The sequence below is a fragment of the Neomonachus schauinslandi genome, chromosome 15, assembly GCF_002201575.2.
Source record: "Neomonachus schauinslandi chromosome 15, ASM220157v2, whole genome shotgun sequence".
Taxonomy (NCBI): domain Eukaryota; kingdom Metazoa; phylum Chordata; class Mammalia; order Carnivora; family Phocidae; genus Neomonachus; species Neomonachus schauinslandi.
In genome coordinates, this window is record NC_058417.1 from 48,452,346 (window position 1) to 48,479,725 (window position 27,380).

The 27,380-nt window shown below is 40.6% G+C and overlaps 1 protein-coding gene across 1 annotated transcript; it reads left to right on the forward strand.

Moving 5' to 3' along the window:
* Window positions 1–3,773: 3,773 nt before the first annotated feature.
* Window positions 3,774–25,827, forward strand: PRKAR1A (protein kinase cAMP-dependent type I regulatory subunit alpha). The gene is given in 12 exon segments (XM_021678526.2): window positions 3,774–3,889; window positions 6,747–6,929; window positions 12,863–12,940; window positions 12,942–13,034; window positions 13,844–13,935; window positions 14,146–14,207; window positions 17,651–17,697; window positions 18,616–18,774; window positions 20,054–20,114; window positions 21,249–21,370; window positions 22,864–22,945; window positions 23,296–25,827. Coding segments are annotated over 11 exon segments (1,146 nt in total). The 5' UTR covers window positions 3,774–3,889; window positions 6,747–6,752; the 3' UTR covers window positions 23,469–25,827.
* Window positions 25,828–27,380: the final 1,553 nt, after the last annotated feature.

Sequence of the window (27,380 nt, forward strand, 5' to 3'; positions counted from 1 at the left end):
TTAATTTTACATGTCAAGCTGGCTAGTCCCTGTGCCCAGTTTTTGGTCAAACATGAGTCTGGTTGTTGTCGAGAAGGTATTTTTCAGATACGATTAACCTTTAAATTAGTAGACTTTGAGGAAAGGAGATTACCTTCCATGCTATGGGTGGGCCTCACCCAATCAGTTGAAGGCCTTAAGTGAAAGATGAGGTTCACTGAGGAAGGAGTTCAGCCTCCAGGCTGTCTTCACACTCAAGGCTGAAACATCAACTTTTCCCCAGGTTTCTATCCTGCTGGCATACCCTGAAGGCATTGGATTTGCCAGCCCCTAACAATCACCTGAGCCAATTCCTTAAATCTCTATACCTTACTTAATACAACTCTCTCACTGAAATTCATGAATTTAAATACACTGTTTTGGATGAAGCTGTTTTCACCTGAAAAACTCTTTCATATCAGACCCAGGATTGCCGCTCTTCTGGTTTTGTGGTTCATATTTTCAACTAATGCTCAAGATAAACACCCCTCCCGAGTTCACATAAGCATTTGCCAGTGAGAAAAGTAGGAAGACTTTTGGCATTTGAATGCTTGCTGGATTTGGGTTATGTTTGAAATCACAACCTTGGGTTCTGTCAGAAGCATAAATCCTCAGCACCCCTGTGTACTACAAATAGGTGGTGGTAGTCTGAAAAGTTCTCCTTGGAAATCTGAACTACGTGGATCTGTCCTTTGCCAATGGAAACTAAGCATAAGAAATAGCGAGAAATGGGCTGCCGAAATATTCCTTCCTTTTACGTACGGGCTTTCTTAGTTTCTGCTTCTGCTTACTAAATGCACCACTGATATTTATTTTGCTTTTAAAATTGTTTGCTATCATTTCACAAACATTGTAACGGCAATTAAGGGATTTTTTTTTTTTTTTTAAGAGAAAAATTTACCTGTAACTGCCCTAGAACCTGATTTTGTTGAGTTTTCCAGGGACATAGGCCAAAGGAAAGGCTGACAGACCTTGGAATCAAGGGCAGAAGGCCTCTGGAGGAGGGAAAGCCGCACAGAAACTACAACAGAGCAAGTGTTACTTCCGCAATGTAATTTACAAGTTGTTAGTCTCCCAGCCGCCCGGAGTCACTGAAAGAGCATTTGCACCATTTGGAAACCAACCACGGATGCTGTTCGTTTTTTCACAACAGCTGTCTCCGTGACCTCTCCCCAGGCTCAACTCTCTACTGCCTGTTTCCCTTTTTGTCTTTTAAAGCCCCAGCATATGAGGATTTGGCAGCTAAAACAAGGTTGAGCACCACCGACACAGGAAATGGTCCATGGCTGGACTGGTGCCTGAATGCCGCTGAATGGGGACACACACCCAGGCCTTAGCAAGGAAGCAGCTGTTGCTCAAAGCCCTCCTCGGCTCAATGTCACCAGCTTGCTTGTTTCCCTATTCGAAGTGTCTTGACTGCCTTAGGAAGGTAACACTAATGGTGGGACACAGCATAGCTCAGGCTTCGCCTTGTAGTTTGGGTGGCTCTTTAGGAAGAGGGGGAAGTGGGAGGTACACTTGCACTTATTCATTGTATCCCACACTGTGCTGGGCACTTCCTTTGTATATGTTCTGCAAAGGAGAGTGAGTGGTTAAGATCCCTGCCTGGGTGTGAGCCACACTAGCCGTGCGGTCTTGGCCATGCCACTGCACTTCTCTCTGCCTCATTTTCCTTCTGCAGCACTAGCAACAGTATCTGTACCACAGGGTTATTATGAGGATTACGGTAATTATGATGTGTGAAGCACTTAGAACGTGCGGGGAATATGTGTGCCATTATTAGCGTTATTGGTTAATTTCAACACAGCCCTGCTTATTCTTTTAAGACTGGGGAAACTGAGGCTCAGGGAGATTAAGTCAATTGCCAGAGATGGCAGAGCCTGCAACCAAACTCAGATTTATCTGCCTGCAGGGTTTTCTTCTCATAACATGACTGGGCCTGCTCAATGCTATCGAATTCCCTCTCCTGCCTGCCAGCTCAGGGTTCAGTTTATTAGCCCTTCTTTGTCCTGACAACGGTGAAATCCTATATGACTGAAGCTCTGTCTTTAATCCCTTGTTCCACCCATCCCTGGCAAAATGCCAGTGATCACCAAGTGGGGGCAGTGGGGGGGGAGGAGACACTTTCCTTCTGCATTTCCCTCCTATAGGCCTGATCAGCCCTTTCTGATGGTGCCTATTCTGCCTCCGACTTTCTGAAAGCAGGAGTAACCATAACTGAGTAACAGACATACTCTGATGAGCAGGACCCTTATCAGCCTGGTGGATTTAGGGGAGCAGATGGCCACCTAAGGCAGTGCTGTCCCACAGAAATGCAACATATGCCATATATGTAATGAACATTTTTCTAATAGCTATATTTAAAAGATAAAAAACATAACACACACACCAAACACAAAAATAAATAAAAAGTAAAAAAGATGAAATTAATTTTAATAATATTTGAACCCAATATATCCAAAAGATTACCATTTCAACCTGGAATCCGTATAAAAATTATTGAGATATTTGTATATATTTTTTGTGTTAAGTGTTAAATCCACTGTATTTTCACATACAGTGCTAGAGCTATATATCTTGTGAATACAACAGGTACCCCTCACAAGGATACGTGTTCTCCAAGGGCCTTCTTTATTCATTTAGCGACTTTTTGTCTAAAACTGTCTCCTGCTCCCCCTTTCTTCCTCTACGGACAGATACCCCGATGGGAAAAAATGGCTTCTCCCCCCTCGAATCTGAATCATCCTTGATGAGTGGTTTTTGCAGGCAGCTGAGATTTCTCGTGTGGTCACAGAGGGGGTGCGCCTATCTGCACCCTTTGTACTTGTCACCATGCCAGGTCAGGCGTCATGATGGGGGGGGGGCAGTTCAGGTTCTAGAAGCACCCTGACAAGTCCTTTTCAGTGTCTCGGGCCCACAGCGATGGCGTGGCCTCCACTGACCACAGCACCTCCGGAGCGGAGAGCCGCCCGATCAGCCAAGCAGACATTTGGCAAGGCTCGGACTTCCTGGACCGGATGGCGGGCCTGAGCCCGGAGGCCGGCGAGGAGAAGGCCGGACACAGGATGCACTGCCGGGCGTGCGCATCCTGGGCACTCGCCCGCGCTCGGCCCGCGGCGCAGCTGCGGCAGATCCGCCGGGGCCGCCGCGTCCTCCGGGGCCTGGAAACAGCAGGAATCTCCCCGCCCCGGCCCCGCGTCCTCCCCCTGCAGGGGCCACGGGGCGGAGTCGCCCACCTGTCATCCGAGACGCCCCACGTGGGTCGGCCCGGCTAGGGGGGTGGGGGTTGAAAAGGGAGGGAGAAAAGGCAGAGGCGGCGAGGGAGGCCGGAGTGAGAGTGGGGCTGAATGAGGAGTGGAGGCGAGGGACCGAGGAAAGAGGGGAGCTCCTGAAAGCCGCACCGAGAAGGGGCGAAGAGCAGAAGGAAGAATAAAGAGGACCTACGGCGTCCAGGGAGAACAGGTAAGGGGGGCAGGTGAACGGAAGGAGGGGAGCGCCGGGCTGGAGAGAGTGGGGAAAGGATAAAAGGCGGGCGAGAAGGAAGGCCTGCAAATAAGGGACGAGGTTAGATGGAAAGAAGAGCGGAAGAGCGATTCTAGGGCGTGGAGGGGCGAGGGTCCTTCAGGGAGGGGCGGAAGGGGAACCCGGGCCGCAGTGCCTTTAAGGTTGCCAAGGCGACGGCTCTGGCCAGAGCGAGGCGCATTGACGTCAGCAGCCGAGCGCTGATTGGTTGTGGCCTGGACGTTTCCGGTGGAGCCGCCGCGGAGCCGCTATCGCAGAGTAGGGCCGGGCTGGGAGGGAAGCGCCGGGAGAGCTCAGCTAGCCGCGGCCTCGCACCCGCTGCCCCGTGTCCGCCGCCGCCCGTCCCTAGGTGAGTGGGGTCGGTGGGGAGCCCCGACGTGCCCGGCTTCGCCGCCCCGCCGCCCGTTTGAGGGCGCTGGACCGATCCAAGATGGCGTCACGGGGAGCGACCTGCTGGGGGACGGCCGCACCCCCTGCCCCTCCCCGGCCCCGGCGGGCGCCTCCCCGCAGGCCTCACGCCCCGGGCCGCGCCCCCGGCCCAGAGTCTGCGGCTCCGAGGCCCCCAGGCCGCCGGGGCTGCTCCCTTGCCGGCCTCACCGGCCGCCCCGGCCGTGCGCGCTCCGCGGCGCCCCGGTCCCCGGCCCTGCGCGGCCATCGCGCCCCTGCCGCCTCCGCACCCGCGCGCCGCGGCCTTTTCGCTCGCCCTCCCCCATTTCCTGAAGGACATCAGTTCGATTTTACTGGAATCCGCCATCGTTTTCCCCAGCATTTCTGGCTGATTTTGAGACTCGGCAGTTGTCGTCGTTTTTCTTTCTAGTATTTCCTTGTCATCTCCAGCAGTGGCTTTCCCTCTCCTTCGTGGGATTCCACCCCCACCCCCATGATTTTAGCCTGGCTCCTAAATTTTTTTGTCCCTTTTCACCTCCCCTTTCCCGATCCCCGCCCCCCCCTTCCTCCGTCTTTTCGCCACCATTGTGGCCTTCCGACTAGAGTAGGATGAAGGGAGGAAAGGCCTCCCTTCTTCATTTTGTAGCCATGACTGTGGCATGAGTGAAGTGAAGGGCACTCTCTTGTCCTTCCTCTCGAAAATAAGTACGTGGTACCTATTAACCCCTGCAGCGCAGTGCAGGTGTGATACCAGACAACTACTTTGGTTCTCAAGAGATCGGTCTTTCTAATAGGAAAGAAAAGAGAGCACTTGCTCGGGATCACCCGAAGGAGGTGTTCCTGGCTGGTCTGAGGGGCAGCGGTCTGAATCAGCACGTTTCTCAAAAGTGTGTTAAGTATTTCCTCGCGTGTCATCCGTTTGAAATTGAATTTTTTTTATCACAACTGAATTTACAAAAGAAAAAAATCTGAGTTTCCTTATGAGTATACAATGCAGTGGAAGTTTCAAAGTAGTTAAATAATTTTTTGGGTGGGGGTAGAAGCCAAATTGTTGGGCTCTTTAGTTTTAAGAACAAGTACGGAGTTAATCTAGGTATATTCGATTAAAAATACTAAGACAACATGTTAAGTTTGGATTAAGGGGTTCTCATGATGACCGCGTTAATCTTGGGGCATTTTTGTTAAAACACCAGTGTGTTCTTTTTAATGCATTATTTTGTTTCAAACAAAGAGCCAGTTTCACTTCTTAGACACAGTTCTCTCATTTCTCCCAGCTGAAGACCTGATCTTTGAATGATTTCTCTGATCAGTTGAATACATGTACTGGTATTCCCGAAATATGTCTGAATATTTTGAAACATAAAAGATCTGATTTATCATTGTTCTTGGTGGCCTTTGGTATTTTTTGAAATGCAGAAAATTATACTGAAGTGGATTATCAGTTCATATGATTGTCTGACCTGGAAAAGTGGCTGTTACAAATCCAAAGTAAATGAACTTTTTTTTTTTTTTTTTGGATTGTATATTTCTGAAGTAGCATGATTCTTTTTCTGTGGCTTTTAATTTATGTGCTTGTCAGGGAGCTACAAACTTTCTCATGGTCTGTTAGTCTGTTATTGACCTTTATCATGGAAGTTGTCAAAACAGAATGAGTAACAGTGTAGCACTTTGGCTTTTGACTCTGGTATTTTCTTTTTTCTTTCAAATTTACAATTCCATCTCTGATTTTGAGTGCATTATCTTTGGAAAAGATTGATTTGTATTGAATTCAGTTGGGGAAGGGAGAGGACCTCACTTTTATTTTCTAATCTTAATTGCTTTTAATAATTAGAAGTTGGAAGGAAAATAATTTATGACTTGTTAAATTATTAAGCTTTTAATTCCGAGGTAAAGTGAGCTGCTCATTATTATATTTCTACTTATTTTACTTTACATCAAGGTAGTTTGAATCCTCTAAAATTGATTAAATGCAATTTATCTATTGAATCTTCATGTAAGTTTAAAATTTAACCTGTTTTAGCATTTTTCTATCCAGCTGAAGAAATGTTTTGACATTTACCTGTCCAAATCTTTCATGATTTACTTGGTAAGGTTTTTTTGTTTGTTTTGTTTTCATTTATTTATTTTTTTCTGTTAAGGATTTTTTTCTCTTACCAGTGTGCTGGTGTGCTGTTATTTAGGGCTGGAATTTTATAGAAGAGTCTGGAACAAAAGGCTGCTTTTAAAAGTCATTTGGGGTTCCTTTTGTGTTTTTAAATTTTTTGATTACGCTAGTAGTTGGCTGATCAGATCCTTTGCTCCAGTGGTTTGCTGGGTGACAGTACAGTAGGTCACTCCCCCAGGATAGGAGTTACGTATAGGGAATGTCAGATGTTCTTCATTGTGCTTACTTGCTTTCACTTAGAGCCAACTTGTGTGCCCTTGTAATTCTCGGTCCTGTTTACCATTTACACACTTCCCACGTCATCATGATTTATTTTGCAGGGGGAGAACTGAATGAAATTCCCTTAAGGGCCTGACTCCTCAGCAGTTCGCCTCTGCAGGGGATAGTGGCTCATACTTCCTCCTAGGAGGTCAGGTTCTTGCCTTTTACTGTTGTTGTGTGCAGAACCTAAATGAAACACTTCTTTGGGAGAATGCTATTTTCCTACATATTTTATTTCTGAGCCCCCACTTCCCTGTCTGGAAAAAAAAAAAATCTACCTAGGGAAAAAAAACCCTTGTGAATCAGTTGCCTGATGAATTTATTAAGTCAAAGGCCAAATTGGCATTTGCTCTTTATAGTTTCCAGAAGCATACGTGTGGTTTCTTCCTCGTAGACAACCATGGCGTCTGGCAGCACTGCCACCAGTGAGGAGGAGCGCAGCCTCCGGGAATGCGAGCTCTATGTCCAGAAGCACAACATTCAGGCGCTGCTCAAGGATTCTATTGTGCAGTTGTGCACTGCTCGACCCGAGAGACCCATGGCATTCCTCAGGGAATACTTCGAGAGGCTGGAGAAGGTAAAGATAAATGTGGGGAGGAGATGACCCTGACCGTTGTTAAGTGTAATGCTGTAGAATGTCGCTAATTTGTACCATTTGGAAGAAAAGGAATTCTGACCGAATAGGAGATCTAAAACAGAATTTCAAAAAAGAAATGCAGTGAAGGCATTTATAGTAATTTTTTTGTCATCAGGAGAATTTATCAGAAAACAAACTCATATGCTAAGTTTAGTTGGGTAACAGAGGGCTTCTACACATAGTTCCTTGTAACTATTTTAATCCATAAAAATGATTAACTAATTAGATACGGTTGATCAGAAGTAGCAGTTGTATGACAAGAGAAATCCTTCAGTACTTGAAAGCAGTTAATGCTTTCGTCTTCCTCAACAAAACAAGTAAACTTGATAAACCTTATCTCACCTTTTAAAACCAATGTAGTGAAGCATTTGAGTCTAGCTTCTGAGTGATCTATCAGAAGTTCTGAATTAGAGATGTCCATATTAGTACAGATACTAATATATCTCAGATGAGTCCACTATAAAGTGGAGATACTAACTCAGATTGATGGTTGTCAGAATTTTACTTTATTTACAGTTTCAGGCAGGACGTGTTTCCTCTTGAAAAAAAAATTAATTCATTAGTTTTTAATCTTTGTTCATCCTCATTGTGTGTATGTTACTGTGACCTAAGCATATGGTGTATGCTTTTCTAAGCAAAAAGATAGTCAAGGACAATGCTTCAATTCACTTCCCTTAAGAAATGATGAATGAGAAAGTCTGGAACATTAAATGTTTTGAGTACTTTGATTTGTTTTTGTAAATCAACGAGATGAATTTACAGGTTTTCTTATGTGTATTGAAGTTTGATGTGGTTCATAATGATTATGAACCAATTGGGAGGCATTTCTTGGGTATATGATCATTAATTATCTAGTTACATAATAGAAATATTTGTAATACATCCCATTTGTTTGGAAAATCTTTTAAGTAGCATACTTTATTACTAAAAGAATCTGTTTATACTAGGATTTAAAAAATGTTTGGTTAGCACAATGAGCAGACATTTCCTACTGTTTTCTTGAAAAGCTGTTTGTTAAAATTGGTGTTTAGTACTATGATTAAAATAATTAAAAACAACAACAAAAAACAACTATCCAGCCCCCATGAAAGTAGCCTTGCTGTCTTAGAATTGTGGTAGAAAGTCTGGTTTTCTCCTTTTTAAGCAATTTGCAAATAGTTTGTGAAATCCTGTAGAGCCAGACTGCCGTGGGCCTTCCTTGTTTTGAAGTAAAGTGCGTTCCTGGAGATCTGGTTCTGAAATGGGTCACTGTAAGGTGATCCCTCTTCGCTTCGGACATCAATAGAAACCATCAGATGAGGGAATGAAGTTGATGAGACATTAAGTGTGTGTCTTTTTATAGGGGGTGTTGAATGTGTGGTGCTAGTTTCAAAGCCTGGGCTTACTGTAGCACTGTTTAAGCACTAACCAACAGGGAAAGCAAGAAATCATTATTCACATAGTTTTTTTTGCACGTGGGATTTTTAGATTTAATGTGTTTTGTTTGGCTTCTCTACCTCTTAACAAAAGTCATAGCTTAACCTACTCTTTCCTGTAACTCAAGGGTCTTGATTCACTTGCATACATTCCTTTAGCTAGGGTTGAATATAGGTATCTGGGCTTTCAAGCAACCAAATTTTCAACTTTTCAGTGGATCATTGTTCTGTACGTTAGGTGTTAGGTTTATATGTCTGAAAAGATACAATCACGTTCTTGTCATCTCCTTTCCTGTGTTAACCATGGGTCATGTTTCAGGTACCCTCAGCTACTCAATAAGAAATGTGCCAAAAAAGTCACAGTTGGTCTATTGAAAGTGTCTGCATTTTGCTTCAGACTGTCTCCTGGAATTAAGTCCTCATTTCTGCATATATTTATTAGTACCTTGCCTGTCTGGTGGAGGAATTTTAATAGCTGTGTCCATTGTCTCCTGTGTGCTGGATACTGTCTGAAGCACTTTGCATACACACATACTCATTATTTCAAATGTGTGAGGTAGGTGATTATCACCGTTGTAAGAGGTAGCAGGTAAAACTAAGAAATAAAGTAATGTGGCTGTGGTCTTGCAATGTACTAGTTAGATTTTGTTGTGGCAGCATACAACCCCCCCAATTTCAGTGGCTCACTACAAAAGACCTTATTTCTCTATCATGTGCAGCTCTTCTGGGCTCCGCCCATCCTGCCTTCTTGACTCCACAGGTCTTGTTCCGGGGCTGAGTGGAAGGAGCAGTCACTATATAGAGAGCACGCTGTTGTCAAGGCAGGGAAGGACCAGAAGCTTGGGGGGCAGACCAGAAGAGTGGACACAGTATGGCATGTCCGCTTACATTCCATGGCCAAGGCAAGTCCTGTGGCCAAGCCTCAAGTCCATTTGGTTGGAAGTTTATTTCACCTACAGGGACGAGTGGAATGGCAAGGGCAGGGAGGGAACAGGTGATTGTTGAGAACATGGTAAGTAATTGGCCGGGGCGGTGTGAACTTAGAATTCCAGAACGGAAGGAGTGCTGGTAGCCAGTAAGTAGACCAGGAGGGTTTGTTTGGGTTTTTTTTTTTTTGCTTTTGTTTTAATAAATGGGACAACTGAAGAGGGAAGAGACTGACAGCAGAATGACAACAAGAAAAAGGATACAAAAATGTATCCTAATCTGTACTAGAATGTGATCTCTGTTAATGGCTCTGTGTGGTCAAGATTAGGTTATATTTGATTGCTGTTTAAAGAGAATCCATGAAACTGTTAAAAATCAACATGCTTTTAGTACTTGAAAATTATCTTAAAAACTCATTTAGATGTAGTTCCAAATGGGATGTTATTTGTGTAATTTTTCATGAAATTTTTATGAAATGCCAATGACTGATTTTGGGGGGTAGAATGTGTTTTACTTATGGTCTTAAACTAAATTTGGGGAGACTTGAGTTTTATAATTCTGTGTTAGTATGAAATAGGAAAACCTTACTGGTTATTGGAATTACCAGAAGGAAAATGAAGTAAGTTTTCTGAAAAATGTATTTTTAAAATATTGGTTACAGGGCGCCTGGGTGGCTCAGTTGGTTAAGCGACTGCCTTCGGCTCAGGTCATGATCCTGGAGTCCCGGGATCGAGTCCCATGTAGGGCTCCCTGCTCAGCAGGGAGTCTGCTTCTCTCTCTGACCCTCCCCCCTCTCATGCTCTCTCTCTCTATCTCATTCTCTCTCTCAAATAAATAAATAAAATCTTAAAAAAATAATAAAAAAAATATTGGTTACATATTTGCACATGGTTCATAATTTTACAGGTACAAAAGGGTATGACAATAAAATATAATGAAATATATGAAATATACTGCATTTTCTATGTAAATATGTGGTTAACATAGCATATAATATATAAGACATTTTATATATGTAAAAATTATACATTATTAAGTAATAATGTATAAAATATTTTAAAAAGTCTCCCACTCCATTGTCTTCCTTGAATGCAGCCAGTTTTCCATAGATAATATAAAGGCATTTACCTACAGATTCAATTATAAAAGAGCTTCTTATTTTCCAACAGGTGCATGGCATTCCATTGTATGGAAAGACTCTTAATTTATTTAATCACTCCACTGAGGATCATTTTGTTTCCATTGTTTTACTATTATAAACAATGATACAATGAATAATTTTGTATATATCACAAAGTTTTGTATGTTAGATCCCATATATGCATATCTTGGAATAAATTTCCAGAAGTAGAATTACTGGATTATTTGGTCAAGAAGTAAATGCAGGGGTGCCTAGTGCCTGGGTGGCTCAGTTGGTTAAGTGCCTTCGGCTCAGGTCATGATCCCAGGGTCCTGGGATCGAGTCCTGCATTGGGCTTCCTCATCAGTGGAGAGCCTGCTTCTCCCTCTCCCTCTACCTCCCCCCCGCTTTTGGGCACACCATCTCTATCAAATAAATAAATAAAATATCTTTTTTAAAAAAGTAAATGCATTTGTAATTAAGTAGACAAATTATATTAGAATTGTTTTTATTATATTTTTTTGTTGTGGTTTCTTTTTCTTAATTTGAAAATTAGAAAATCCAGAGAAATGAGAAAAATAAATCCAAACCTTCCCTCCAGAAAAGAAAAAAAATCAGGCATGATTCTACTAATAGAAATTAACATCGTTAATACCTTAATGGTTATCCTCCTAGACTTGGTTGCTGCATTTATAAGTTCTTTTATTTGTCTTAATGCCAAAAGCAGGGCTAAGTACCATGCAGGAGAAAAAGTAGGCATCTCTTTAATTTCTTTTTTTATTAATTTTTTTTTTAAAGACTATTAGAGAGAGAGAGAGCGCGCAAACCAGGGGAGGGGTAGAGGGAACCAAACTTGTGGCTGAGCAGGGAGCCCACATGAGGGGCTCGACCTCACAACCTGGAGATCATGACCAGAGCCAATACAAGAGTCTGACGCTTAACCTGACTGAGCACCCAGGCACCCCTTCTTTTAATTAGAAAGAAATTTAAAATTTCTTTTTTATCAAAAATTTTTTGAAATTATCAGTGAATCCTAATGAGTTCATTTAGAATTTGAAAGATGGTTTAGAAAAATACTGGGGAATGAGTCAAATGAATATGAGTGTTGTAGAGAACACATTCTTATTTATATCAGGCATAATAACTCATTCTTTACTGCAGAGCTAAGAGGAATTTCTTTCTAAGCCCTGGATCTGAAAAATAAGAATGTTAAAGAGTTTATTTCAGTTTTTATATGAATTGGTTTAATGAGTTTTTACAAACAAGTAAACTTTCTTGGTTTTAATTTTGGCGTAAACCCTGATAATAAAGAAGGCTTCTAGCTCTGCTGGGAGAAGTATTTTTAGATCTGATCTTAAGATTTTATTTATTTGACAGAGAGAGACAGAGCGAGAGAGGGAACACAAGCAGGGGGAGTGGGAGAGGGAGAAGCAGGCTCCCCGCGGAGCAGGGAGCCTGATGCAGGGGTCGATCCCAGGACCCTGGGATCATGACCTGAGCCGAAGGCAGATGCTTAACGACTGAGCCACCCAGGCGCCCCGTTTAGATCTGATCTTATTTAAATTCTTGGTTACCATCACATCATTTTGTTATTTGTTTCTGTCTGAGACTCCAGCTAGAATATGAATTCCACAGGCTTAGGACCCTTTCCTGTTAGTTTTGACACTGTCTTTTCCTAGCATAGACTTGACATGGCAGATCTAGAGATACTTACTGAATTAATGAAATAATACGGTAACCTAGACATTTGTGTATTGCTTTGCTGTACCTGCGTGATTATTTCTAGGTAACATTCTTTTGATGTGTGTGTGTGTGTGGGGGGGGTGTCTTCATGCTATCTCTAGTAGCATACAAAAACCCCAGGATTTTGTTTTGCAGTTTTATTACTGTTGTGTGCATTACAAAGCATTGTTGTCAATGTATTACCATAACAAGTATCTAATTTTTCATTTGTGGGTTGTGTCTGTATTAATGGCTTTTGCTCATTAATAAGTATAGTATCTGTTATTGTCTGAGGAAACATAGTCCTTTCAGAGTATTTCTTTTCAAACTTGACTCCTTTTTTTTGCATTTGGAATTGACATTTCCCCCTTTCACATTGGTAATAGAGGAAGAGTTCTGAAGTGATGGAGATTGGTTTTCACTGGGATATGAGCAAACCAGGGGAGGGGTAGAGGGAACCAGGGTGCTCAGTCAGGTTAAGCGTCAGACTCTTGGTATTGGCTCTGGTCATGATCTCCAGGTTGTGAGGTCAAGCCCCTCATGTGGGCTCCCTGCTCAGCCACAAGTTTGGTTCCCTCTACCCCTCCCCTGGTTTGCGCGCTCTCTCTCTCTCTCTAATAGTCTTTAAAAAAACCAACCAAATTTATATCCTGAAGGATCTCATTTTATAAAATGATAATTTTTTTCAGGAGGAGGCAAAACAGATTCAGAATCTGCAGAAAGCAAGTTCCCGTGCAGATTCGAGGGAGGATGAAATCTCTCCTCCTCCCCCCCAACCCAGTGGTTAAGGGCCGGAGGCGACGAGGTGCTATCAGTGCTGAAGTCTACACGGAGGAAGATGCTGCATCATATGTTAGAAAGGTAGTCTTGTCACCTACGCATTGGGGCAATGTGTTCAGGACTCACGTGGTAGTCAGCCGGCCTCTGTTGATGAGTGCATGTACCATTTTGCAGAGTAAAACACTGACAGGATGGATTGTACTTCATCCTGTACGGGTCTTGGGTACTGGAGAAACAGGTTTTCTGTAATAAGATGCCATGAGAGGAAGTAACTAACAGTGATTGTAAAATAGTGAATGTATTTGGAGGGGGTTTCCTTTCCATGTTGCGTCGCAGTAGAAGAAGCAGGCAGTACTCTTTTTTTCTTTTGAATCATGGTTGGTTTTTTGACATCCTAGAATTCATGTTGTGACTTTTAACCTTTTATCCTATAAGCTTCATCTTTTTGACTCTTCCTTAGAGTTAGCCTGCCATTTTGAGTAATGCTATTAGACCAAAGGGGGAAGAGAATTGTCCTGGCAAGAGGCTTGTGACAAAGTTAGTAGTACATAATCACAGTTTAAAAAATGACTAATTATGATAAAATGCTTAGTTTTGCCTCAGAATAATGACCTTACTTAAGGTGTTGATTTGTTTCTTTAGTTGTTGACTGGAAACCAAATACCAGCCTTTAAATACAGGCTTGGTTGTAGGCAAGGGGATTAATTAGCCAGTATTTATTGAGTACTTTGTATATCAAAGATATTACAAGTGTGTTGTGTTAAATACGTAACACAAAGCAGTCTTGTTTAAATACCGTAATCTATCTAGACATTTAATTGAAATGCATGTTCAAACATGATCTGCTTTTCGTTTATGGACTTGTTATTGGACCTTCTATTCTTTTCTAGGTTATACCAAAAGATTATAAGACTATGGCTGCTTTGGCCAAAGCCATTGAAAAGAATGTGCTCTTTTCACATCTTGACGATAATGAGAGAAGGTAGGTACAGGTTCTTTGTTACACTGTTATTTCACTACAGTTGTGGCCCCAAACTAGTTTCATCATTGTTGCAAGTTTTAAGACTCTTAATAATTGTTCACCTGTGGACAGTCCAGGCTGAAAATCTGGGAGCTTTAAGTCTAAAGTTAATGTTTGAAATCCATAGAAGACGCAGATGAGATGTAACTCAAGGCCTTCTGTCTCTTGCAGTGATATTTTTGATGCCATGTTTCCGGTTTCCTTTATTGCTGGAGAGACTGTTATTCAGCAAGGTAAAGGCTGCTGCCTCTGGGTCCTGTAGTACTGTGGGAATGTAGGATTTCTTTATTGAAGTTTGTTTTCCTCTTGCAGTCTACCATTTTCTTCTGTTATAATATGATTGGATTTTCCTATTTGAGTATAGTTGACAAACAATGTTATATTAGTTTCAGGTGTGCAACTTAGTGGTTTGACAAATTTATACATTATGCTATGTTCACCATATTTGTGGTATCATCTGTTCCTTTATCGCTATTACAGTATTGTTGGTTGTATTCCTTATGCTGTGTCTTTTATTCCTATGATTCATTCATTCTGTAACTAGAAGCCTGTACCTCCCACTCCCCTTCACTCATTTTGCCCAACTCCCCACCTCCTTTCCCTTCTGGTAACCATCAGTTTGTTCTCTGTATTTATAGGTCTGATTCTGCTTTTCGATTGTTTATTCATTTGTGTGTGTGTGGTTTTGCTTTTCTTTTTTTTTAGATTCCACTTATGAGTGGAATTTGTCTTTCTCACAGTCTGACTTAGTTCACTTAGCATAATACCTTTTGGGTCCATCCATGTTGTTTCACATGGCACCATCTCGTCCTTTTTATGGCTGTGTAATATTCCATTGTGTATGTACACCAAGTTTTCCTCATGCATTCATCTGTTGATGGCCACTTTGGTTACTTCCATATCTTGGCTATTGTAAACAGTGCTACAGTAAACACGGGGGTGCATATGTCTTTTCAAATTAGTGTTTTCATTTTTTTCTGGTTAATACCCAATAGTGGGACCATTGGATCATATGGTAGTTCTATTTTTAATTTTTTGAGAAACTTACATATGTTTTTCCACAGTGGCTGCGCCAGTTTACATTCCCACCAACAGTGTGATGAGGATTCCTTTCTCTCTGCATCCCCGCCAGCACTTTTTGTTTCTTGTTATTTTGATTTTAGCTATTATAACTGGTGTTAGGTGATATCTCATTGTGGTTTCGATTTGTATTTCCCTGATGATTAGTGATGTTGAACATCTTTTCATGTGCCTGTTGGTCATGTATATATCTTTGGAAAAATGTCTATTCCGATCCCCTGCCCCATTTTTTAATCAGCTTATGTTTTTTTTGGTGTTGAGTTGTATAAGTTCTTAATGTATTTCAGATATTAACCCCTTATTGGATATATGATTTGCACATATCTTCTCCTATTCAGTAGATTGTTTTTTTGTTAATGGCTTCCTTTGCTGTGCAGAAACTTTTTATTTTGATGTAGTCCCCTGCTTTAGGAGACATATCTAGAAAAATTTTGCTATAGCCAGTGTTAGAGAAATTACTGCCTTGTTCTTTTACAGGATTTTTATGGTTTCAGGTCTCACATTTAGGTCTTTAATCCGTTTTGTGTTTATATTTGTGTATGGTGTAAGAAAGTGGTCCAGTTTCATTCTTTTCCATGTAGATGTCCTGTTTTCCCAGCACCATTTGTTGAAGAACCTGTCTTTTCCTCAGTATATATTCTTGCTTCTTTTGTCATAGGTTAATTGACCATATACTTGCAGGTTTTTTTCTGGGTTCTCTCTTCCGTTCCATTGATAGAACAGAAGAATCCATTTTCTGTACCGTACCGTTTGGATCACTTCAGCTTTGTAGTATATCTCAGAATCTATCTGGTATTGTGATACGTCCAGCTTTGTTATTCTTTCTCAGGATTGCTTTGGTTATTTGGGGTCTTCTGTGGTTCCATACAAATTTTAGTATTATTTGTTCTAGTTTTGTGAAAAATGCTGTTGGTATTTTGATAGGCATTGTATTGAGGCTATAGATTGCCTTGGGTAGTAGGGACAGTTTAACAACATTAACTCTTTCAGTCTGTGAACATGAAATATCTTTCCATTTGTTTTTGTCATCTTCAATTTCGTTCATTAGTGTTTTATAGTTTTGGAGTACAGATCTATCACCTCTTTGATTTATTCCTTGTATTTTATTCTTTATTGGTGCAATTGTAAATAGTGTTTTTTAAATTTCTCTTCCTGCTTTGTTATTAGTGTTTAGAAATGCTATTTATTTCTGGCTTTTATTTTGTATCCTGCCACTTTACTGAATTCATTTATTACTTCTAATAGTTTTTTGTTGGAATCTTTAGGATTTTCTATGTATAATATTGTGTCATCTGCAAATAGTGACAGTTTAAACTTCTTTACCAATATGGATGTCTCATTTCTTTTTCTTGTCTGATTGCTGTGGCTAGGACTTCCGGTACTATGTTGAATAAAAGTGGTGAGAGTGGACATCCTTGTCTTGTTCCTAACCTTAGAGGGAAAGCTCTCAGTTTTTCACCATTGAATATGTTAGCTTAGCTGTGGGTTTTCGTATATGGCCTTTACTATATTGAGGTATATTCCCTGTGAAGTTCATACCTCCTCAAACTATTCCAAAAAATAGAAGAGGAAGAAAAGCTTCCAAATATATGCTATAAGGCCAGCATTATCCTGATACCAAAACCAGACAAAGACACCACAAAAAAAGAGAACTACAGGCCAGTCTCAGAACATAGATGCAGAAATCCTAAACAAAATATTAGCATTCAACAATCCATTAAAAAGATCATTCACCACAATCAGGTGGGATTTATTCTGGGGATGCAAGGATGGTTCAAAATTCACAAGTCAATCAACATCATACACCACATCAGCAAAATGGTAAAAGTTGTATGATCAACCTAAGTGATCCTGTTTCTTTCTTAAGTTAAAATCCTTTGAGCTAAAAGGTACACTTTCCCTAAAGGACTACTACTTTTCTAGTATCTGATACAGTTTTGTTTATAGTAACTCTTAAAAAATATTCTTACATTTTAATTTTGTTGTGTGGGATTTCAGAACCATATGTATTTCATATATCCCTTATATTGATTATTAAACACTTACAAAGTAAAATAAAGTAGGAAGTAGCAAAGCATTTGCATTCTTAATCATACAGCCCATCTGTTTGTAAGGTTCTGTGACTTCTCCTGATTCTTAACCTTTTTGCCCTGTATATACACATGGGTCTAACCTTATATGGGTCCCCCCCCCCCGCCACCTTGTAAAATTTATTCTTGAATATTTTCATTATGGGTCTCCACAATCCATGTATTTTCCAGGTTAGTGACAGTCTGATATTTTGTTACTTACTCTTTGAGTTGTTTCTTGTTTTGTTGTTACAAATGATGTAGCAGTTAATATCTTTGTACACATGTAGCCTTTTTTTTTCCCCCAGAGATATTCTTCACTATGAGATGACTAAAAAGATTGATCAGTTTTATGGCTTTAAAAATATATTGCTGGACTTTTTTTCCCTGAAAGGTTGTGTCAATTTATAAAAACATGTATTTTAATGTATAAAATACATTTATTTACTATTTTACATTAATTTGGTAGTTCTGATATATGTTTCTTTAATTTCTGTTGTACATCTAACATTTTTACTCTCTTTTAGGTGATGAAGGGGATAACTTCTATGTGATTGATCAAGGAGAGATGGATGTAAGATTTAATGATAGCAAAAATATATTGGTAATCGTAGAAGTTAATGTGTTGATATTTATTACTATTAAAGAGTTTTTGAAGGGCTTATATAACCCTTGTATGTCAAATTCCATCAACATCTTTTGCTAAATATTTTAATGACACAGAGAAACTTTAAACTACTGAAGACAATTTCTTTAGCTAGACATTAAAATTTTTTTTTTTTTTTGAGAGAGAGCGTGCATGCGTGCTTGAGAGTGGCAGGAGGAGGAGGGGCAGAGGGAGAGAGAGAATCTTAAGCAGACTCCATGCCCAGTGTGGAGCCTGATGCGGAGCTCTGTCTCACAACCCTGAGATCATGACCTGACCAGAAATCAAGAGTCAGATGTTTAACTAACAGCCACCCAGGCGCCCCTTGGTTTAAATCTTGCTGGAGTCACGGTTGAGGCATGTGTGTGTGTGCTGTGTGGTAAGACAGATGGAAGGGAGAGGCTCAGTCCTACGTGGTCATTAGCTCTGAGACTTGGTGTAGCTTTCTTGATTCTGTGAGTCTTGTTTACAAGTGAAATGCGGATAATAACAGCATTGCTGTCCCAGGATTATTAGACAGTTCAGTGTCTTCTGCAGGGGAGATGCTTAGCATAGTACATGACACGACACTCTGTGAATGTACATGGTTGTTAATGCTGTTTACCTTTTTGCCCTGATCATCCCTTTGGGAACATTTTTCTTGTAATTAAATCGGGTAAATCACAGACACTGGGTTTTTTTAACTCACTGTCAGACAGCAACTATTTTTGCTCTGCTTTGTAAAAACATACTCTATTTTTTGAAACAAAATTCAGGATTCTGCCCCCTTAGAAAGGTTGGTGGGTTTTTAATAGTTATATGTTTGTGTATGTGGAAAAAACTGATTCTTTGTCATTTGTGTTTTAGGTCTACGTCAACAGTGAATGGGCAACCAGTGTTGGGGAAGGAGGGAGCTTTGGGGAACTTGCTTTGATCTATGGGACACCTAGAGCAGCCACTGTCAAGGCAAAGACGAACGTGAAATTGTGGGGTATTGACCGAGACAGCTATAGAAGAATCCTCATGGTGAGACAGCATGGCTTTTGGAGTGCAATTTAGAATTTCAGTCTGTGTAACTGATGTTTGAGTAGTATCACCAGATCTTGTAGAACAAACATCCGGCCAGAGAAAGCATGGGAGACAAATGTGGTGTGTATGTAATGGTTAGCTCATGTTTGGAAGTCTGTCCACTTGCTGATCTTCACTTACTTTATCTTTACACTTGAGGTAGCTTGATAGATGCTACACGTAAGTGCACTAAGTGACTTAAAGCCATTCAGGAGTAATCCACTTCCCTAAACTGCAAGTGGGTTAAGTAGTGCAAATGTCCGCTTTCACTGAAGGAATAAACAAAATAATAAAACCATTGGAACGTTCTGCTGATATAGTGAGACTTTTTGAGAACTTTGTGACAGATTTATAGAGTAGCTTTAGATGTTTAAGTGCCAGCTAATGGCATTAGTCATCTTGAATGATTTCCATAAATTTGTACAGTGCCTGTCTGGCTATTTGACAATATACAGTTGGATGTACTTTGAATATTTTCTGTATTTGGGGGATGTGTATGTATAGATAAGTATATATGTGCGTGTAAGGGTATTATAGAGGACTGTGTTTCCCTCTCGCCTTCCCTCAGATATATTTAACAAACCTTACAGATAAGACAGCTTGGTTAGGTTTGGGGCTAATGGTACTGTTTTTGGTGGGAGGTCTAGAAGTGGTAGCAGCTTTATTTCCTTCCTTCTGTGGAGAATTGGGGTTGTGGGGAAGAACCCTGGGCTGGAGGTATATTCAGCTATAGTCACACATGTAACTTGGCTGTTTTTTTTTTTTTTTTTTGAGAACTGAGTATTTATATAGCATTTCACTAATTGGTGGTATTAGGTACCTTCTTTGCCCTATGCCTGGTGTTATACTTTGTTTTTTTTTGAGGAGGGGTGGGAAGGGGAAGGGAGAAGCAGAGGGAGAATCCCAAGCAGGCTGCATGCCCAGCACACAGAGCCTGACCTGGGGCTCGTTCTCACAACCCCAACATCATGACCTGAACCAAAATCAGGAGTCGGACTCTTAAGTGAGACACCCAGGTCCCCCAGCTTGGTGTTACTTTTAAGAATGAGTTACACAGCTTTTTATTGAGCTGAACAGAGGGTTTACCGTCGCCGACCTGAAGAAAAATAATCATGTATCAAGAAGCAGCAGCAAGCGTTGACTTTTTTTTGTTTACTTAACACTTAGTATTTTTTATTCCACAGCATTATGGGATAATTACACATTTTTGAGATGACTTTTTTTTTTTCATTTATAGGGAAGCACTCTGAGAAAGCGGAAGATGTATGAGGAGTTTCTTAGTAAAGTCTCTATTTTAGGTGAGTTTTAGAAGATTGCACAGAGAATCATTAAATTGAAGTGTTGGTGATAGTTAAGGAAAACCTGTTGCATTTCATAAAAACTGCTCTGGTTATTAACTCGCTTTTTTTTTTTTGCTAATAGTAATTAAAAACACGTGGGATACAAAGTTGAAGTTTGACTAAGTTAGAAGTAATTTTACAGTGTATTTAATTTGCTAGTATGTGACAGACCTCTTAACTAGAAATGGTGGACCTGAGAAAAGCTTCCTGGAACTATGTGCTCCTCATTCCTCTGGGGGAAACAGAAAGGCTGAAAGTGTCCTCCTTTGACAGTGGACATTGGTAGTCATCCCCCTGTGATGTCTCTCTGTTGCTCTGTTGGTGAGTTTATTGGTTCAGGACAGTGAGTGTTGCCAAGAATGCCTTTTCTCTGTAGAAAGATTAGGTGTCATTTTCTGGCTTTCTCTGAAAAAGTGCTAGAAGTTTGGTAAAGTTTAAGAGTAAAGCAGAGATAGTCGTGTGTATTTTGTTTTGTGGCCTTACAATATTGTTACAACCTGTTCTTCCCTGGGAGGAAGGGTGTGGTGATTCTTAAGTAATAGTCTTCTGCCATTGTTAGAGCGAATGGACTTTTTCCCTTATTTTTCCTTTCTCTGGAAGGATTACATTTACTTAGTGACTTGGGTTTTAGTTTGGCCTTTGGGAACTAATATTATTGTCTGGTTCTCCTTGTTGGTTTCGTAAATAAATTCAACTTAGGATTTAAATAGATAAGTTATTTCTATGAACCTTTGGAATAGTATGGTTGGTAACACTATGACTTTTGGGTCTTGTAAGTTTGATTTGCATTGATGGTGTTCATTAGGAAGACTTAATGATTACATTTTTTTACTCCTTTACCATTGAGTGCAGTTGATAATTAACGTGGCCACTGGACTACTGAAGGGTTATCTGTAAATAATAGGAAGGGTTATCTGTAAATAATAGGAAGATCTTGCTGAGACTTGAGGTAATTGAAGAGAGGTGCCATGTTTAATCTGTAACACTAGAATATTGAATGGGCATGGCTATTTGATTCTCTTTATAGTTTGTTTTGACATTTTTAGCATTGATAGTTAATGTAGAGAAATTCTTTTGATTCTTGCCTTTCAGAATCTCTGGACAAGTGGGAACGTCTCACGGTAGCTGATGCATTGGAACCCGTTCAGTTTGAAGATGGGCAGAAGATTGTGGTGCAGGGAGAGCCAGGGGATGAGTTCTTCATTATTTTAGAGGTAAAGGCAACTGTGTTTGATGCTATTAAAAAAAAAATTGTATAGCATAAGAGAGAAAAAAGGGCCTAATTCTGATTCATAGTTTGATTTTTTTTAAGAATACCTGACCGTTTTATTTGAAAATTATCTTTCACTTTGAAATGGTGCCATTTGGTTTTCTGCCAGGTCACCACATTTTATTTATTTTTTAATTTTTTAAAAGATTTTATTTATTTTTTTGAGAGAGTGAGAGAGAATGAGCAGGGGGGAGGGGCGGAGGGAGAGGGAGAAGCAGACTCCCCGCTGAGCAGGGAGCCCGATGTGGGGCTCCATCCCAGGACCCTGGGATCATGACCTGAGCCGAAGGCAGACGCTTAATGACTGAGCCACCCAGGTGCCCAGGCCAGCACATTTTAAATGAGTTTGAGTCAGAATTCTGGAAGGGCTATTCATGAAGTAATAGCCAAATTCTGGCCTACTCAGTCCTTATGCAAGCCGAATGAAACTCAGTCATTTAGCATAACTTAATGGTTCTGTACCATCCTTGTTAAAATCATATCTGGACTATTTGGCAAACAAGGATTAAAAGCAAGTACTAAATTCTAACCATTACTATGTTTCTTTGTTTTTATATTTGCCAAATTTTAGTTTCTGAAACTAAAAGTTTTCCATAATCTTTTTTTTTCTTTTTTTTTTAAACATATAATGTATTATTTGTTTCAGAGGTACAGGTCTGTGATTCAACAGTCTTACACAATTCATAGTGCTCACCATAGCACATACCCTCCCCAATGTCCATCACCCAGCCACCCCATCCCTCCCACCCCACCCCCCACTCCAGCAACCCTCAGTTTGTTTCCTGAGATTAAGAATTCTTCATATCAGTGAGGTCGTATGATAGATGTCTTTCTCTGATTGACTTATTTTGCTCAGCATAACACTGTTACTATGGTTTATATCTTCACAATTCATGGAAGTGTAGAACATACTCTTGCCTGCCAAGCAGAGCCAAAGAGCAGGTTTTCTATGAAAGTGGCTCAGTAGATGCTAATTGGATAATTCAGGAGTCGAGGGACTCTTTCTCTGAAGGGCCAGTTGGTAAGTCATCGAGGCTTTTGTGAACCATAGGGTTCCTGTTGCAAAGACTCAGCTCTTGCCATAGTGCAAAAGCGACATAGTGTATAAGTGAATGGGTGTGTTGTTCCTGTAACGTTTTATTTATAAAAACTGGCAGTGAGCTTGGGTCTGGCCCTCTGGCTGCAGTTTGCTCACCTGAGCGTGAGCCCTCTAGGTTCCTCAGTGCGATGAGGAGACTCTCCCAGCGGGGGCTGCTGGGTAGATGGGGCTTGACGCTCATGCTGTGACTCTTCTCAGTCATCTTTTATATGGACGGGAGGATTGAAATCACTGCTAAATCCTTTTTTTTAAACAAAGTAGTCCAAATTGTGTTGGATGTTTAAAATGTCACCTGGATTTGAAAGTATTTGTTTTGCCGTTTGGTGATTCTGTTACAGGGTTCAGCTGCTGTGCTACAGCGTCGGTCAGAAAATGAAGAGTTCGTTGAAGTGGGAAGACTGGGGCCTTCTGATTATTTTGGTATGTGGATTTCCTTGAAATAAATACGTAGCTTAAGTCGCCTTTCAGTGAGATAGCATAGTTCTTAATTTTGTCTTTCTCCCGAAGTTTATTTTTTAATTGTAGTCTTTTTGGCTCTCAGAGAGTGTGAGATTTTGGAGTGCCTGCCTTTACCCTGTTAATAATCAAGTTACTGGTTGTCTTCTATCAGTTGTTGTTTTTTTTTTTTAAATGCACATGTGTGGCCTGTCCTAAGTTACTGAGTTATTAAGACAAATAAATCTTGTTTTCTCGTTGCTGTCAGAAGTGCGCCCCCGTGCATGCATTTCCCATCGATGCTCACCCCTCCTCGTGTGTCCTCCCCTCCCTAGGTGAAATTGCACTCCTGATGAACCGCCCTCGTGCCGCCACGGTGGTGGCTCGTGGCCCTCTGAAGTGCGTGAAGCTGGACCGGCCCAGATTTGAACGCGTCCTCGGCCCGTGCTCAGATATCCTCAAACGGAACATCCAGCAGTACAACAGTTTTGTGTCGCTGTCCGTCTGAGATCTGCCTCCTGTGCCTCCCTTTTCTCCTCCCCCCCCGTCCGGGCTTCACCCCTGCAGACTGCTTTCTCTTCCTGTTCGCAGCGCCACGTGGCCGCTGGTACTGCAGCTTCTCGTCTGTTTATATTAAAAGTTGCTTTCATTGCACCGTTTTTAATTTGGAGCATTGACCGAGTGCTCATACACAGTTAAATAAATAGAAAGAGTTCTGTGGAGACTTTGCTGTTACTGCTTCTCTCTGTGCAGTGTTAGTGTTCAACCTAGGCAGTGCGTGCCCTGCTTCCTGGTGAGGGCGCAGCCCTGCGCCACGTGAATTTCCGTAGAGCAACGGTGTAACAGTGCAAGATTTGTTTTTTTAAGTGACATAATTTTCCAGTTACCATAAGCATATTTTAGACTGTGGCCGTATATGCTGTGTTTCTTTATAGAATAAATGATTTCTCATTAAGCTCTGAGGATTAGGAAAAACAGATCTAGAAAAGTCTTAGTATAGTAGAAAGACATCTGCCTGTGTTTAAACTAGTTTAAGGGTGGAAAAATGCCCATTTTTGCTAGTTCTTGGATGGATAATGATCTGTTGAGTTTTTTTTTTTTTTTCTTCCCTCTTAACCAGAATTTTTGTCAAGCTCATCTGCCTGGTTTTGTTTGTATCTTGTTTAGTAGTGTTTCCTCCAATTCTGAAACGTGTGGGTGTGGCTACCTGTACCCGCCTTTGGAGTTTGAAACCAAATCATAGACTGCAAATACTGAGTTATGATTTAACTACATCTGCCTCAGCTCAGAAGTTCTGATTAGACCTTTATTTATCCAGCTAGTGCCAAATATTGATCACCGGATGCTGAATTGGGAATTAGAATTTGAGGTCTACACTCTTGGTAGTTCACTTAGAGCTTTTGGCTAAATGTACGACGTCCTTCACTTGGCTCCAGGATTCTCTCCTGTGCTCCAACGCTGCCTGCAGGAGGTTGGGTTTGCTGGGAGTAGACAGGATAGATGGAACAGACGTCCCCAGTAGAAGAGTGGAGGCGATGTTGGTAAAGGAGAGATACCAGGGGGACAAAGCTCAGTGTTGGGGACTCTGTCCCACTGACTTCCTTGGGACATGAGATTTGGGAAGAAGTGTTTACTTTGGTTTCACCTTTTTCCCTTCTTTTTACGTCAGTTAGAATTGGGGGTGGGGTGGGGGCGGGGTCGGGCTTGTCTGTGCTGTTTCAGTGGCCTAAAAGGCTGTCCTGCTGAAAAGGTCTGCTTTTCTGTTTAGCATTTATTTTCTCTGGCAAACTTTTTTGTTTTTTTAAAAGTAAACTTGTGTTTTGAGTCTTAATTGTTTTTCAGTATTTTCCAGCCTTACCCTTCTATGTTACATTATTCCATGTGCACCAATGATACCCAACAGTTTATTTGTATTATGGTTGATTTTTTTTTTTTTAAACAAAATTTCACAGTTCTGTAACGTTAGGCACTTTTATTTTCATTGTGATTTATATATAATGTAGGGTTCTATTTGGGAGTGACTGCAAGCATTTTTCCATCTGTGTGCAACTGGCTCTGATTATTAATCCCCTCTCCTACCCTTTCCCAGGTAATTTAAATTGGTCACGGTAGATTTGTGTCATAGATTTGAACAGTTTTTAGGTTGTTACTAAGTTTGGAGTTTAGATCTGGGAAAGTGGTTTTATTTACATTTTAGTGTGAGATAGCCACCTTATTACAAATTTTTTTTTTATTTTTCAAGATAATCTATATTAAATGAGGGTTTTCTGATCTGTATTTTGTGTTTAGCTACCTTTTTCTATTTAAAAAATTAAAAATAAAAGTTATGTTCTTATTAGCTTAAAGCTTGATTTGATCTTTGTTTAAATGCCAAAACTGTACTTAAATGAATTATTTAGAATGCCACAAATTTGCACAGTTTTCATATATGTATATAATCACGTTCATGTATATTTAGATACATATAACGCTTTCTAAATGAGTTTTGCTCTTAAGTCATTTGGCTTGCTGTTTACTCCCTTTTGTAGTTTTTAATCTAAGGAATTTTAAGTCTCAATTTAAAAATTATCACATTTAAAGCTTTTTCTCTGTGCAATCTGAGTATATGTGAGAAATCATAATTGGCATAATTTGTCTTAGTTGATATTCAGGGCTTTGGAAGTCATTTCTGGGCGTGGTAAGTGAATTTAAGAGATCTACTGCTCTAGAAAGTATAGATGGCCAAAGGACCATTTTGTATCGTTTCCTGGTTACTAGTCTAATTATACTGTGTGTGCTAATATACTCTATTCTTTTTGTTATAGATTGTCTTAACAGTAGGTCAAGTAATAAAAAAAAAGATTAAATAATTTAAATCCTTAAATGAATCAGTTTTTCTTCCCCTTCTCCTTTCCTTGTCTTCTTCCCCCTCTCCCCCAGAAACTTTTAATCTGGTGGGCAAGAATGAAAATCGAGAGTGAATTATGGGATTAGTGTTTTGAAAGAATAATGTTTGTTTTCAGTGTTTTCCAATCCATTCCAAAGAATGAATCTCAAATCCTTACTTGAAGCATGATTGAGTTGAAGCAGATCTGTTTACTGAGTAGTGGAAGGAAAAGATTCAATCAAAAGCCAAAAGAGTTCCTTTTTATTCGAGACGGACTGGATCTCTGGTCTTAGAACTTTCCCAGACTTCATGGGAAATGTCATTTCTGGATCAGCATACTCTCTGGTTTAAATTTAATACATGCCTTTGGGTATTTAGGTATGCTTACTTATGTATATTTTACATTCATAAAGTCTTATTTCTGATATTCCTCAGATTTCGGAGGTGATTAAGTTGTACTCATTAGTTTATTGGTATTAATTCCTTCATATCCAGTGAAGTTGGAGATGTGTCGTATTCTGGAACATTCTTTAATTTGTGCTGCTTTGTAACCGATGCACTTTGTCCGGATTCAGTAGCCCCTTCCCTCAGCCCGCTGAAGGGGAACGTTCAGAGTCACCACAGAATGTAACGGAGGAGAACTTCCTTGGACTGACTGTCCTGGTTCTAGTTTCGTTCTCCTTCTAGAACTCTGGCTCATGTGGAATTGTCTTTTGTTTTTTAATGACTTAAATATTGACATTTTATTATTTATTTATTTTTAAATACTGACATTTTAAAATTGAAGTAGCATGATGTTCATTTTCTTAATACTGCTTTATTTGCACAATCACAAATTAATAACTGATCCTTTTTGTATTTTTGTTCGGCCCCGGCAGCGTGTTTCTAGATGGGCTAGAACAACATCGAGAGGCAGTGGCCAGATCACCAGTTAATGTGTCCCCCAAAGTAGCCATCATACTGCTGCCAAGAAAGGCTGCAGATAGGAGATTCTAAAAGGGCGAGTCTTAAACCTCTCCCTTTAGCCCTGTGGCGCTTTCACATAGAAATCAGTATTGTTGTGTACATTTAATGTTAAAATTTGTTAACATTAACTTCAGAGCTGTGACTTCATCCTGAGTCGACCTAGAACTCAAACCAATGAGCCGTAATTTTTTTGTTGTGTGCAAGTTCTGCCAATTTAACTTAAGTAGCTTTGTGATTCTCAAAGTCACCACTAGATGGAGAGCTTTTGTTTTATCATCTTGGTGAATGTCAAAGGCGTTAACAGTTGGTCCTCGTTATTCGTGGTGTTGTATTTGCGAATTTTGTGAATTTGCCTACCTGCTAAAATTTATGAGTAACCCCCAAGTCAGTACTCGGAGCACTTTCCCTGTCCTTCCCGGACGTGAGCAGAGTGGCAAAGGCTTCGATTGTCCCGACGTGCGCGTGCCCCGCGGGGCTTGAATGAAGCGCCGCTCTGTCTTGTCCCGGCTGTCCGGCTGCCCTCCCGTGTCCGTGTCCGCCTCGCGGTCTGTCCGGTGCTGCTCCGGCATTTTTGTGCTTTCTCTGGGT